The following is a 15,389-nucleotide window of genomic DNA, read 5'->3' as shown; positions in this document are numbered from 1 at the left end:
CACTTTTTTAATCATAGTCAGTGACTGCACTGTGCGGAAGATCATTCAAAATTGATTCTTTTTCTTTTCTAAGGTTTTCCCCTCCCTTGCTTTTAAACAAAGGTAGAAAACAAAAATTACTCTGTACTTCATTTGATCATTCTGCTTAGATGTGGATTTCCTAATAAGTAGGTTGATCTGAAAATAATGCCTCCTCTTTTTTTCCATGGAAACTACAACAGATAGAGTACAAATAACAGGTTGAAAGAAGCTCAACTTTCAGCTACAAAAACAGTTTTCAGTATAGTCTCCTCACCATTAGCTATACATTTTTGCTAGCAGTGAAAAAGCCTCAGCATGCTGTGCTTGTAAACATTTCAGTGGCCATGGCTTGTCTTTCATGTCACTGGCTGCTGCTACTTTTGTCTACTGAAATGCACAAGCCACAAGTAACCTCAAGAAGCTAATACTGTAGTCATTCCATGATGTTCTAGTTGGCTGATGGTTTGGTTAATGTTTGCCTTCCTGTACTAACTAACAATCTAGTAATTTTACAGCGCTATGAGAGACATACTGCTTCTGCCTTACAAAAAACTGCTTGTTCAAGGTATTCCTTTTATCTTTTTCCAAATGCATAGGCAGGTTGCATTAGCTGATCTTGTAATCATCAATAAAACGGATTTGGTTTCAAGGGAAGAATTGAATAAAGTCAGACCAACTGTCAGGTATGAAATTTCTGGTATAACCGTGACATTGTACATGCTCAAATGTTATTAGAAATTAGATCTCATGATTGTTCCAACAGATCGTGTAGTGAAAAAGAGCAGTGAGAAAGCAGTGAAAAAGAGTCTGCCCCTTTCTGGAGATGTTTCCAGTGCATTTATGTGCTTCCACAGTATTATCAGCTTGCCTAAGTAAGATTTGATGTTACCTGCTCAGAAGTGTAGAATTATAGAATAGAATCAAAGAATGCTTTTAAGTTGGAAGGAACCTTCAAGGACCATTGACTCCAACCTCTGGCTCTACTCAGGACCACCCAAAATTCCAATTCTATGTCTGAGAGCTTTCTCCAAATGTTCCTTGAACTCTGGCTGCTTGGGGCTGTTCCATGTCTACCGCCCTCTGGTGAAGAACCTTTTCCCAATACCCAACCTGACCCTCTTCTGGTGCAACTCCACACCGTTTCCTTGGCTAAATTAGGCCTAAAAAATGCCTTATAATAGACCTTTGTCTTAAGTGCTCACATTCTTATACTATTGGGCAGCTGTTGCCATTTGTCTGAGTTAACTACGGGGGGCAATGTCTGCTAGTCCATACATGTTTATTAGCAAATATAAAGGGGTATGGAAGATATCTGAATAATTGTCATGGATGTAAAAGAACAAATGGGCTGAATCAAAGCAGTGTTCAAAGGTGTGTTCCATCTTTCTCAGTACCCTGACAGACAAAATGGAATATTGAGAAATACTTTGCAACGTTATTTGTGGTTCAGACTCTTGAGAATTCTTAACCTTGCAGCTTGTACTGGGAGAAGAAAAATGCTCTGTTCAGTAGTAATATTTTATTGTCAGAAGTTGTGAATTTTGACCTTGGTTCGGCTATAAAATGTCACAAAAGCAAACTTTTTCTTGATGCCTCTTGGACTGTAAAACATTTAGTAACAGTGTGAGAGATGTCGTTATGTTTCTTGTATTGCTCTACATTGTTAAATTGTTCAATCGATAGATTACAGTTGCGTTTGCACCTCATTTTGCTTTTTTCTATTTGTTTTAGGTCAATAAATGGACTTGTCGAAATTTTGGAGACACAAAGGTCGAGGTATTAGATTAACCTGTATTCCAACAAGTACCAAATCCTGTCCCACTGACATTATTTTTACAAAGCTTTCATTATGATCTGTTGGCTGTGCACATGCATACCTACCTGTACTGTGTTTTAATGTGTGCTTGTGTTCGAAGAGGTACAGAAAGATTGTTCCCATCAGAGAATTAGATAACACTTAGGCATCCAATACAAATCACATCTTTCAGAAAACAGATTCTTGTGTGGTTTTTGTTTGTTTGTTTGTTTGTTTAGTATTAATTTATTTTTTAACTGTATTCACTAAAATTCTCTTTTTATGCTCCCATATTACTGTACAGCTGAAAGCTGCTTTACTCCATGGTAGATAGCACTGACTGCTGACATCTGAAAATAGGGCTAGCTTCTGGTGCTTTGCATTGGAATAAGAGATCAGGAAAAAAAACCAACAAACATGAACAATTATTTATATGTTTAAAAATGAGTAATCGAAGCTTCAGTACACATAATTCTTACATGCAATGAAAATACAAAGCTTTCTTTCTCTCCCTATCTGTGCAGAGTTGATCTTTCCAATGTGCCGGACCTGCATGCTTTAGACAGTCTATCTGGAATCAGGTATGGCAATAATTTCACTTTTATTAAAAGGAATGCTCATTGCATAGATACACGCATGAAGTAGGTACATTTACATTTAGGCAGAGTCTGCATCTGAATTTCTGTTCCATGTTCTAGTTCAGACACTTGTTTACAATTCTCAGTAAGAGTAAGAAGTAATAGAAAGAGGATGTTTTTCCACTTGAGATACATGCAGCAAAAGATTGTAGGGTTTGTAAAATGAAATGAGAGCCAAAGCACCCATGATTGTTTGGCGTTTTCCCCCCGTTTCCCTTGTTGAGGCTTTAAGTTGTCCATTAGTACTACTAGTAATCAATAAGATCTCAGTGCTTTTTTCTGGTTCTCTTAAAACTCAGAGGATTTAATTTTTTTCTTGCTTTACATTGTGATGAACTGGAGACCTTAGTTGTCTCAGGAAACTCTGAGTTCCACAACAACCTAAGCCTTGGAAATGTTGTTCAGCGTGTTCCTGGATCCGTTATGTCCTCTGGTTCTTTTATGACTAAGAGGCTCAGCTTTAAATTAGGAAGCACTGCACAGTGTGCAGTGGGAATTAGCTTTGGGAATGAGTTAAGTAGAAAGTGGTGTATAGTATTTCACTTCATTTTATACTGCACATTTTACTCTTAGAAGCAATGGCTTTGTTCATTTTTTACTTCCTAACATAGTTTCAAAAAGTGGTGCCCAACAAATCATCCCACAGATGTCAGAAGTTACTTTTTTGTTTTATGAAGATGTAAGAGTGTAAAATGTATATAGAAGTCCATGGCGACTTACTCTGTGATGGTTAAAAGTTAATAGGAGGGTCGTACTACTAGCCTTGTTGTGAAGATGGGTCTCCTAAGTCTTTCTTGTAAGACACTGACAGCTGAGTTAGAACAAAGCGTTTCTAACCATAACAGACTCTCTTGGCCCAAGGACAGCTTTAATCCAACCAGAAATGACCATCCAATAGGTCACTCCTTGCTTTATCACTCATACGTCAGAATTTTTTTCCTAATCTAGAAAGGAAATCCGTAATTGTTCTGTACATTACTATAGTCAAATTAGAGAATTGACAGTGGAATTCCAGCAGTTAAGCTGTGGCAGACTTCCTATCACAGATCATTTGAAAGATCAAACAAACATAATTAAACATAACTATTCTGAGATTAAAGCTGAATTAACAGTTGAAAATTACTTTGATAACAGCACTTTAGTTTTGGTCTGCAGTACTGAAGAGTTTGTGTAGATCTTGTTTGAGATAATGACATTGCATCCATCCAGTGCAAATGCAACATCTGCTTGTTTACAGCTTGCAGAAAAAATTGGAGAGTATGAAGACAACAGATGCACATCTCGACAAGGTAATTATAACAAGCACTGCTTCAGTCTCGCTGTTAGAAGATAGTTCAGGATAACTGCAGCCATGGCATACTAATCATCTTATTTTTTCAGAAGGTTTCAGGTAGAGAATAGTATGTTTAAGATCTCTGCAATATTACCCTGAATGCCGTGTACTTTGATACAGATAGATAGTAAATGTATATACTGAGTTCTGCTTTCAAATATGGCTTAAGAGTAATTCACAACATCCTTCTCTCCACATTGGGAAGATATAAATTTGATTGGTGAACTTTTCTATGAATGAAGAATTGGATGTAGGGTTGGGTCCAGAGACAGCTTGTCAGTGGCTCAATGTCTGGATGGAGTTTGGTGATGATTGGTGCCCTCTCTACAAAACTGACAGAACAACACCGTTTTTATCAGGACACACTCTGTAAGATTTACTTTTTCTTTAATTATTTATTTTTTAATTTTTTTCCTTTGCCAAAGAAAAGTGGGAGTGTCATCAGCTTTTCCATAGCACAGGATCAGCTTAAGTCAAGGTGTCTTCTCTTCTCTTTTCTCTTCTTTTCTCTTTTCTCTTCTTTTCTCTTCTTTTCTCTTTTCTTCTTTTCTTTTCTTTTCTTTTCTTTTCTTTTCTTTTCTTTTCTTTTCTTTTCTTTTCTTTTCTTTTCTTTTCTTTTCTTTTCTTTTCTTTTCTTTTCTTTTCTTTTCTTTTCTTCTTCTTTTCTTTTCTTTTCTTCTTCTTTTCTTCTTCTTTTCTTCTTCTTTTCTTTCCTTTCCTTTATTTTCCTTTTCTCTTCCCTTCTCTTCCCTTCCCTTCTCTTCTCTTCTCTTCTCTTCTCTTCTCTTCTCTTCTCTTCTCTTCTCTTCTCTTCTCTTCTCTTCTCTTCTCTTCTTCTCTTCTCTTCTCTTCTCTTCTCTTCTCTTCTCTCCTCTCCTCTTCTCTCTTCTCTACTTTTCTCTACTTTTCTTCTCTTTTCCCCTTTCCTTTCCTTTCCTTTCCTTTCCTTTCCTTTCCTTTCCTTTCCTTTCCTTTCCTTTCCTTTCCTTTCCTTTCCTTTCCTTTCCTTTCCTTTCCTTTTTCTTTTCTTCCTTCCCTTCCCTTCCCTTCCCTTCCCTTCCCCTTCCCTTCCCTTCCCTTCCCTTCCCTTCCCTTCCCTTCCCTTCCCTTCCCTTCCCTTCCCTTCCCTTCCCTCCCCTTCCCATTCCTTTCCTTTCTTCCTTTTTTTTTTAATCCTTTATCCCCTCTCCTCCTCTCCCACCCCCTCCCCTTCTCTCCCCTCCTGTCCTCTCCCTTCCCATCCTTACCCCTCCCCTCCCCTCTTTTTCTTTTTCTTCCCCCTTTTCATATTTTTCTAATACTTCTCCCATTCTTCTTCTCTATCTTCATTTTTTCTTCTTCTGCCTTGCTTTTTTCTCTATTTTCATTTTCGTTGCAACTTTCTTAAAATTTTTCACATTCTTCATTATTTCTTGCTTTTCATCTTTCTTTTCTTTTTTTTCTATTCCTCTTCCTTTTCCTCTCCCATTTCCCCCCCTATTTTCTTTTGCTTTTGGTTCTCCTTACCCTATTTGTTTTTCTTTTCCTTCCCCAGTTTCTGTTCTCCTTTCTCTTTTTCTTCCCTATTTAATTTTCATTTTCTCTTCCTTCCCTCTTTATACTTTTTTTTTTTTTTAATTTCCCCTTTATGTTTCCCTTTCCCCTTCCTTTTCCCCTTTCCTTGTTTTACTTTTCTTTATATTTTTCCTTTTTTAAATTTTTTCTTTCTTTTCTCCCCCATTTTCTTTCTCTTCTCCTTTTTCTATTCTTTTTCTTCCCTATTATCATTCTTCTTCTATTTTCTTCCCTGTTTTCTTCCCTCTTTTTTCTCCCTTTATCTTTACTTTCCCCTTTTGTTTTTTGTTTTTTTGCCCTATTTCTTTTTCTTTACCCTTTTCTTCCCTATCTTCATTTAATTTTTCTTCTTTCTTGCTTTCTCTTTAATTTTCATTTTCTTTCCATTTTTCCTCCCCTTATCTCATTCTTTTTTATTTCTTGCTTTTCTTCTCTCTTTTCTTTTTTCCTCCTTTTTATTGTTCTTTTTCTTCCTACTTTTTAAAAGCTTGATATCTTTTTTCTTATTTTCTTCCCCCCTTTTTTTGTTCCCATATATTCTTTACTTCTTTTCCTCTTCCTTTTCCATTTCCCCCCTATTTTCTATTGCTATTGGTTCTTCTTACCCTGTTTTTCTTTTGCTTCTCCCACTTCTGTTCTCTTTTTCGTTTTTCTTCCTATTTCATTTTCATTTTCTATTCCCCCTTTGCTTCCCTCCTTTTTCTTGCCCTTCTTTTTTTCTTCCCCTTTATGTTTCCCTTCTTCTTTTCTATTTCCTTTCCTTTCCTTTCCTTTCCTTTCCTTTCCTTTTCCTTTCCTTTCCTTTCCTTTTCCTTTTCCTTTTCCTTTTCCTTTTCCTTTTCCTTTTCCTTTTCCTTTTCCTTTTCCTTTTCCTTTTCCTTTTCCTTTTCCTTTTCCTTTTCCTTTTCCTTTCCTTTTCCTTTCCTTTTCCTTTCCTTTTCCTTTCCTTTTCCTTTCCTTTTCCTTTCCTTTCCTTTCCTTTCCTTTTCCTTTCCTTTTCCTTTCCTTTTCCTTTCCTTTTCCTTTCCTTTTCCTTTCCTTTTCCTTTCCTTTTCCTTTCCTTTTCCTTTCCTTTTCCTTTCCTTTCCTTTCCTTTCCTTTCCTTTCCTTTCCTTTCCTTTCCTTTCCTTTCCTTTCCTTTCCTTTCCTTTCCTTTCCTTTCCTTTCCTTTCCTTTCCTATACTTTCCTTTCCTATACTTTCCTATACTTTCCTATACTTTCCTATACTTTCCTATACTTTCCTTTGCTTTCATACTTTCCTTTGCTTTCCGTTCTTTTATAAATTCCCTTCTTTTCTAATTCCCTTCATTTGCATTATACCTACCTTCCCTTTATGTTCCTTAGCAGTTTCCTTTAGACCTTCCTTTGCATTCCTTTTTTTAGAAATTAACCTCCCCTTCCTTTTTTATATACTTCCCTATCCTTACAATTCTACATACATTGACTTTCCTTTATACATTGCTTTCCTTTCCATTATATCTACCTTTCCTTTCTTTTCTATTCCCTTCCTTTCCCTTCCTTTATACTTACCTTTGCTTCCTTTCTTTTATACTTTCCCTCCCTTTATACTTTCCATTCCTTTATACTTTGATTTCCATTACTATTTTTAAACTTACCCATTCCTTTCATTTATACTTTCTTATCCTTTCCAATATACTTACCTTTGCTTTCCTTTCTTTTATACTTTCCCTTCCTATATACTTTCCTTTTCTTTATACTTTCCTTTCCTTTATACTTTCCTTTTCTGTATACTTTGTTTTCCTTTACACTTTCATTTCAATTCCTATTTTTAAACTTAGCCTCTCATTTATACTTTCCTTTCCTTTCCTTTCATACTTACCTTTGCATTCCTTTCTTTTATAAATTCCCTTCTTTTATAATTCCCTTCTCTTTCCATTATACCTTCATTCCCTTTATGTTCTGTAACATTTTCCTTTGGACCTTCCTTTCCATTCCTTTTTTTTTTTAAAATTAACCTTTCCTTTACTTTTTTATATACTTTCCTATCCTTACAATTCTACATACATTGACTTTCCTTTATACTTTGCTTTCCTTTCCATTATATGTACCTTTCCTTTCTTTTCTATTCCCTTCATTTCCCTTCCTTTATACTTACCTTTGCTTCCTTTCTTTTATACTTTCCCTTCCTTTATACTTTCCATTCCCTTATACTTTCCTTTCCATTCCTATTTTTAAACTTACCCATTCCTTTCATTTATACTTTCTTATCCTTTCCAATATACTTACCTTTGCTTTCCTTTCTTTTATACTTTCCCTTACTTTATACTTTCCTTTTCTTTATACTTTCCTTTTCTTTATACTTTCCTTTTCTGTATACTTTCCTTTCCATTACTATTTCATATCAATACCTATTTTTAAACTTAGCCTCTCCTTTCATTTATACTTTCTTTTCCTTTCCTTTCATACTTACCTTTGCTTTCCTTTCTTTTATAAATTCCCTTCTTTTATAATTCCCTTCCCTTTGCATTATACCTACATTCCCTTTCTGTTCTTTAACATTTTCCTTTAGACCTTCCTTTCCATTCCTTTTTTTTTTTTTAAATTAACCTTTCCTTTCCTTTTTTATATACTTCCCTATACTTACAATTCTACATACATTGACTTTCCTTTATACATTGCTTTCCTTTCCATTATATCTACCTTTCCTTTCTTTTCTATTCCCTTCCTTTCCCTTCCTTTATACTTACCTTTGCTTCCTTTCTTTTATACTTTCCCTTCCTTTATACTTTCCATTCCCTTATACTTTCCTTTCCATTCCTATTTTTAAACTTACCCATTCCTTTCATTTATACTTTCTTATCCTTTCCAATATACTTACCTTTGCTTTCCTTTCTTTTATACTTTCCCTTACTTTATACTTTCCTTTTCTTTATACTTTCCTTTTCATTATACTTTCCTTTTCTGTATACTTTCCTTTCCATTACTATTTCATATCAATACCTATTTTTAAACTTAGCCTCTCCTTTCATTTATACTTTCCTTTCCTTTCCTTTCATACTTACCTTTGCTTTCCTTTCTTTTATAAATTCCCTTCTTTTATAATTCCCTTCCCTTTGCATTATACCTACCTTCCCTTTCTGTTCTTTAACATTTTCCTTTAGACCTTCCTTTCCATTCCTTTTCTTTTTTTAAATTAACCTTTCCTTACCTTTTTTATATACTTCCCTATCCTTACAATTCTACATACATTGATTTTCCGTTATACATTGCTTTCCTTTCCATTATATCTACCTTTCCTTTCTTTTCTATTCCCTTCCTTTCCCTTCCTTTATACTTACCTTTGCTTCCTTTCTTTTATACTTTCCCTTCCTTTATACTTTCCATTCCCTTATACTTTCCTTTCCATTCCTATTTTTAAACTTACCCATTCCTTTCATTTATACTTTCTTATCCTTTCCAATATACTTACCTTTGCTTTCCTTTCTTTTATACTTTCCCTTTCCTTTTCTGTATACTTTCTTTTCCTTTACACTTTCATTTCAATTCCTATTTTTAAACTTAGACTTTCCTTTCATTTATACTTTCCTTTCCTTTCATACTTACCTTTGCTTTCCTATCTTTTATAAATTCCCTTCTTTTATAATTCCCTTCCCTTTGCATTATACCTACATTCCCTTTCTGTTCTGTAACATTTTCCTTTAGACCTTCCTTTCCATTCCTTTTTTTTTTTTAAATTAACCTTTCCTTTCCTTTTTTCTATACTTCCCTATACTTACAATTCTACATACATTGATTTTCCTTTATACATTGCTTTCCTTTCCATTATATCTACCTTTCCTTTCTTTTCTATTCCCTTCCTTTCCCTTCCTTTATACTTACCTTTGCTTCCTTTCTTTTATACTTTCCCTTCCTTTATACTTTCCATTCCCTTATACTTTCCTTTCCATTCCTATTTTTAAACTTACCCATTCCTTTCATTTATACTTTCTTATCCTTTCCAATATACTTACCTTTGCTTTCCTTTCTTTTATACTTTCCCTTTCCTTTTCTGTAAACTTTGCATTCCTTTACACTTTCATTTCAATTCCTATTTTTAAACTTAGCCTCTCCTTTCATTTATAGTTTCCTTTCCTTTCCTTTCATACTTACCTTTGCTTTCCTTTCTTTTATAAATTCCCTTCTTTTATAATTCCCTTCCCTTTGCATTATACCTACATTCCCTTTCTGTTCTGTAACATTTTCCCTTAGACCTTCCTTTCCATTCCTTTTTTTTTTTTCAATTAACCTTTACTTTCCTTTTTTATATACTTCCCTATCCTTACAATTCTACATACATTGACTTTCCTTTATACATGGCTTTCCTGTCCATTATATGTACCTTTCCTTTCTTTTCTATTCCCTTCCTTTCCCTTCCTTTATACTTACCTTTGCTTCCTTTCTTTTATACTTTCCCTTCCTTTATACTTTCCATTCCCTTATACTTTCCTTTCCATTCCTATTTTTAAACTTACCCATTCCTTTCATTTACACTTTCTTATCCTTTCCAATATACTTACCTTTGCTTTCCTTTCTTTTATACTTTCCCTTCCTTTATACTTTCCTTTTCTTTATACTTTCCTTTCCTTTACGCTTTCATTTCAATTCCTATTTTTAAACTTAGCCTCTCCTTTCATTTATACTTTCCTTTCCTTTCATACTTACCTTTGCATTCCTTTCTTTTATAAATTCCCTTCTTTTATAATTCCCTTCCCTTTGCATTATACCTACATTCCCTTTCTGTTCTGTAACATTTTCCTTTAGACCTTCCTTTCCATTCCTTTTTTTTTTTAAATTAACCTTTCCTTTCCTTTTTTATATACTTCCCTATCCTTACAATTATACATACATTGACTTTCCTTTATACATTGCTTTCCTTTCCATTATATCTACCTTTCCTTTCTTTTCTATTCCCTTCCTTTCCCTTCCTTTATACTTACCTTTGCTTCCTTTCTTTTATACTTTCCCTTCCTTTCCCTTCCTTTATACTTACCTTTGCTTCCTTTCTTTTATACTTTCCCTTCCTTTATACTTTCCATTCCCTTATACTTTCCTTTCCATTCCTATTTTTAAACTTACCCATTCCTTTCATTTACACTTTCTTATCCTTTCCAATATACTTACCTTTGCTTTCCTTTCTTTTATACTTTCCCTTCCTTTATACTTTCCTTTTCTTTATACTTTCCTTTCCTTTACGCTTTCATTTCAATTCCTATTTTTAAACTTAGCCTCTCCTTTCATTTATACTTTCCTTTCCTTTCCTTTCATACTTACCTTTGCATTCCTTTCTTTTATAAATTCCCTTCTTTTATAATTACCTCCCCTTTGCATTATACCTACATTCCCTTTCTGTTCTGTAACATTTTCCTTTAGACCTTCCTTTCCATTCCTTTTTTTTTTTTAAAATTAACCTTTCCTTTCCTTTTTTATATACTTCCCTATCCTTACAATTCTACATACATTGATTTTCCGTTATACATTGCTTTCCTTTCCATTATATGTACCTTTTCTTTCTTTTCTATTCCCTTCCTTTCCCTTCCTTTATACTTACCTTTGCTTCCTTTCTTTTATACTTTCCCTTCCTTTATACTTTCCATTCCCTTATACTTTCCTTTCCATTCCTATTTTTAAACTTACCCATTCCTTTCATTTATACTTTCTTATCCTTTCCAATATACTTACCTTTGCTTTCCTTTCTTTTATACTTTCCCTTTCCTTTTCTGTAAACTTTGCATTCCTTTACACTTTCATTTCAATTCCTATTTTTAAACTTAGCCTCTCCTTTCATTTATAGTTTCCTTTCCTTTCCTTTCATACTTACCTTTGCTTTCCTTTCTTTTATAAATTCCCTTCTTTTATAATTCCCTTCCCTTTGCATTATACCTACATTCCCTTTCTGTTCTGTAACATTTTCCCTTAGACCTTCCTTTCCATTCCTTTTTTTTTTTTCAATTAACCTTTACTTTCCTTTTTTATATACTTCCCTATCCTTACAATTCTACATACATTGACTTTCCTTTATACATTGCTTTCCTTTCCATTATATCTACCTTTCCTTTCTTTTCTATTCCCTTCCTTTCCCTTCCTTTATACTTACCTTTGCTTCCTTTCTTTTATACTTTCCCTTCCTTTATACTTTCCATTCCCTTATACTTTCCTTTCCATTCCTATTTTTAAACTTACCCATTCCTTTCATTTACACTTTCTTATCCTTTCCAATATACTTACCTTTGCTTTCCTTTCTTTTATACTTTCCCTTCCTTTATACTTTCCTTTTCTTTATACTTTCCTTTCCTTTACGCTTTCATTTCAATTCCTATTTTTAAACTTAGCCTCTCCTTTCATTTATACTTTCCTTTCCTTTCATACTTACCTTTGCATTCCTTTCTTTTATAAATTCCCTTCTTTTATAATTCCCTTCCCTTTGCATTATACCTACATTCCCTTTCTGTTCTGTAACATTTTCCTTTAGACCTTCCTTTCCATTCCTTTTTTTTTTTAAATTAACCTTTCCTTTCCTTTTTTATATACTTCCCTATCCTTACAATTATACATACATTGACTTTCCTTTATACATTGCTTTCCTTTCCATTATATCTACCTTTCCTTTCTTTTCTATTCCCTTCCTTTCCCTTCCTTTATACTTACCTTTGCTTCCTTTCTTTTATACTTTCCCTTCCTTTATACTTTCCATTCCCTTATACTTTCCTTTCCATTCCTATTTTTAAACTTACCCATTCCTTTCATTTACACTTTCTTATCCTTTCCAATATACTTACCTTTGCTTTCCTTTCTTTTATACTTTCCCTTCCTTTATACTTTCCTTTTCTTTATACTTTCCTTTCCTTTACGCTTTCATTTCAATTCCTATTTTTAAACTTGACCTCTCCTTTCATTTATAATTTCCTTTCCTTTCCTTTCCTTTCCTTTCCTTTCCTTTCATACTTACCTTTGCATTCCTTTCTTTTATAAATTCCCTTCTTTTATAATTACCTCCCCTTTGCATTATACCTACATTCCCTTTCTGTTCTATAACATTTTCCTTTAGACCTTCCTTTCCATTCCTTTTTTTTTTAAATTAACCTTTCCTTTCCTTTTTTATATACTTCCCTATCCTTACAATTATACATACATTGACTTTCCTTTATACATTGCTTTCCTTTCCATTATATCTACCTTTCCTTTCTTTTCTATTCCCTTCCTTTCCCTTCCTTTATACTTACCTTTGCTTTCCTTTCTTTTATACTTTCCCTTCCTTTATACTTTCCTTTTCTTTATACTTTCCCTTCCTTTATACTTTCCTTTCCTTTATACTTTCCTTTTCTGTATACTTTCCTTTCCTTTACACTTTCATTTCAATTCCTATTTTTAAACGTAGCCTCTCCTTTCATTTATACTTTCCTTTCCTTTCCTTTCATATTTACCATTGTTTTCCTTTCTTTTATAAATTCCCTTCTTTTATAATTCCCTTCCCTTTGCATTATACCTACGTTCCCTTTCTGTTCTGTAACATTTTCCTTTAGACCTTCCTTTGCATTCCTTTTTTTTTTTTAAATTAACCTTTCCTTTCCTTTTTTATATACTTCCCTATCCTTACAATTCTACATACATTGATTTTCCTTTATACATTGCTTTCCTTTCCATTATATCTACCTTTCCTTTCTTTTCTATTCCCTTCCTTTCCCTTCCTTTATACTTACCTTTGCTTCCTTTCTTTTATACTTTCCCTTCCTTTATACTTTCCATTCCCTTATACTTTCCTTTCCATTCCTATTTTTAAACTTACCCATTCCTTTCATTTACACTTTCTTATCCTTTCCAATATACTTACCTTTGCTTTCCTTTCTTTTATACTTTCCCTTCCTTTATACTTTCCTTTTCTTTATACTTTCCCTTCCTTTATACTTTCCTTTTCTGTATACTTTCCTTTCCTTTACACTTTCATTTCAATTCCAATTTTTAAACTTAGCCTCTCCTTTCATTTATACTTTCCTTTCCTTTCCTTTCCTTTCCTTTCCTTTCCTTTCCTTTCCTTTCCTTTCCTTTCCTTTCCTTTCCTTTCCTTTCCTTTCCTTTCCTTTCCTTTCCTTTCCTTTCCTTTCCTTTCCTTTCCTTTCATACTTACCTTTGCTTTCCTTTCTTTTATAAATTCCCTTTTTTTATAATTCCCTTCCCTTTGCATTATACCTACATTCCCTTTCTGTTCTGTAACATTTTCCTTTAGACCTTCCTTTGCATTCCTTTTTTTTTTTTAAATTAATCTTTCCTTTCCTTTTTTATATACTTCCCTATCCTTACAATTCTACATAAATTGACTTTCCTTTATACATTGCTTTCCTTTCCATTATATCTACCTTTCCTTTCTTTTCTATTCCCTTCCTTTCCCTTCCTTTATACTTACCTATGCTTCCTTACTTTTATACTTTCCCTTCCTTTATACTTTCCATTCCCTTATACTTTCCTTTCCATTCCTATTTTTAAACTTACCCATTCCTTTCATTTATACTTTCTTATCCTTTCCAATATACTTACCTTTGCTTTCCTTTCTTTTATACTTTCCCTTCCTTTATACTTCCCCTTCCTTTATACTTTCCTTTTCTTTATACTTTCCTTTCCTTTACACTTTCATTTCAATTCCTATTTTTAAACTTAGCCTCTCCTTTCATTTATAGTTTCCTTTCCTTTCATACTTACCTTTGCTTTCCTTTCTTTTTTAAATTCCCTTCTTTTATAATTCCCTTCCCTTTGCATTATACCTACATTCCCTTTCTGTTCTGTAACATTTTCCCTTAGACCTTCCTTTCCATTCCTTTTTTTTTTTTTTTAAATTAACCTTTCCTTTCCTTTTTTATATACTTCCCTATCCTTACAATTCTACATACATTGACTTTCCTTTATACATTGCTTTCCTTTCCATTATATCTACCTTTCCTTTCTTTTCTATTCCCTTCCTTTCCCTTCCTTTATACTTACCTTTGCTTCATTTCTTTTATACTTTCCCTTCCTTTATACTTTCCATTCCCTTATACTTTCCTTTCCATTCCTATTTTTAAACTTACCCATTCCTTTCATTTATACTTTCTTATCCTTTCCAATATACTTACCGTTGCTTTCCTTTCTTTTATACTTTCCCTTTCCTTTTCTGTATACTTTCTTTTCCTTTACACTTTCATTTCAATTCCTATTTTTAAACTTAGCCTCTCCTTTCATTTATACTTTCCTTTCCTTTCATACTTACCTTTGCTTTCCTTTCTTTTATAAATTCCCTTCTTTTATAATTCCCTTCCCTTTGCATTATACCTACATTCCCTTTCTGTTCTGTAACATTTTCCTTTAGACCTTCCTTTGCATTCCTTTTTTTGTTCCTTAAATTAACCTTTCCTTTCCTTTTTTATATACTTCCCTATCCTTACAATTCTACATACATTGACTTTCCTTTATACTTTGCTTTCCTTTCCATTATATCTACCTTTCCTTTCTTTTCTATTCCCTTCCTTTCCCTTCCTTTATACTTACCTTTGCTTCCTTTCTTTTATACTTTCCCTTCCTTTATACTTTCCATTCCCTTATACTTTCCTTTCCATTCCTATTTTTAAACTTACCCATTCCTTTCATTTATACTTTCTTATCCTTTCCAATATACTTACCTTTGCTTTCCTTTCTTTTATACTTTCCCTTCCTTTATACTTTCCATTCCCTTATACTTTCCTTTCCATTCCTATTTTTAAACTTACCCATTCCTTTCATTTATACTTTCTTATCCTTTCCAATATACTTACCTTTGCTTTCCTTTCTTTTATACTATCCCTTCCTTTATACTTTCCTTTTCTTTATACTTTCATTTCCTTTATACTTTCCTTTTCTGTATACTTCCCCTTCCTTTATACTTTCCTTTTCTTTATACTTTCCTTTCCTTTACACTTTCATTTCAATTCCTATTTTTAAACTTAGCCTCTCCTTTCATTTATAGTTTCCTTTCCTTTCATACTTACCTTTGCTTTCCTTTCTTTTTTAAATTCCCTTCTTTTATAATTCCCTTCCCTTTGCATT

At 33.3% G+C, this 15,389-nt stretch overlaps 1 protein-coding gene and 1 long non-coding RNA gene across 4 annotated transcripts in view; one reads left to right on the top strand and one right to left on the bottom strand.

Moving 5' to 3' along the window:
- The window catches only part of LOC146754055 (uncharacterized), a 43,606-nt gene extending 34,952 nt beyond the window's left edge, over positions 1 to 8,654 (bottom strand). Inside the window, exon 1 of the long non-coding RNA XR_014939626.1 lies at positions 8,512 to 8,654. This is a non-coding gene — a long non-coding RNA (uncharacterized LOC146754055). The remainder of the gene's footprint in view (positions 1 to 8,511) is intronic.
- LOC146754054 (putative COBW domain-containing protein 7) overlaps positions 1 to 15,389 on the top strand; it is a 34,743-nt gene that overhangs the window by 8,277 nt on the left and 11,077 nt on the right. For 2 of the 3 annotated variants that reach the window (XM_085529549.1, XM_085529548.1), the window contains exons 4-6: positions 1,753 to 1,797; positions 2,341 to 2,397; positions 3,692 to 4,156. In XM_085529549.1, coding sequence (XP_085385675.1) covers positions 1,753 to 1,797; positions 2,341 to 2,397; positions 3,692 to 3,797 — 208 coding nt within the window. In that variant the 3' untranslated portion in view covers positions 3,798 to 4,156. Of the gene's footprint in view, positions 1 to 163; positions 705 to 1,752; positions 1,798 to 2,340; positions 2,398 to 3,691; positions 4,157 to 15,389 lie in introns of those variants that run through there. The other variant, XM_085529552.1, reaches the window with a different exon arrangement.

Source organism: Coturnix japonica, chromosome Z (assembly GCF_054131305.1).
Source record: "Coturnix japonica strain WE chromosome Z, WE-NBRP24, whole genome shotgun sequence".
Lineage (NCBI taxonomy): Eukaryota > Metazoa > Chordata > Aves > Galliformes > Phasianidae > Coturnix > Coturnix japonica.
This window is presented reverse-complemented; position numbering and strand designations above follow the sequence as displayed.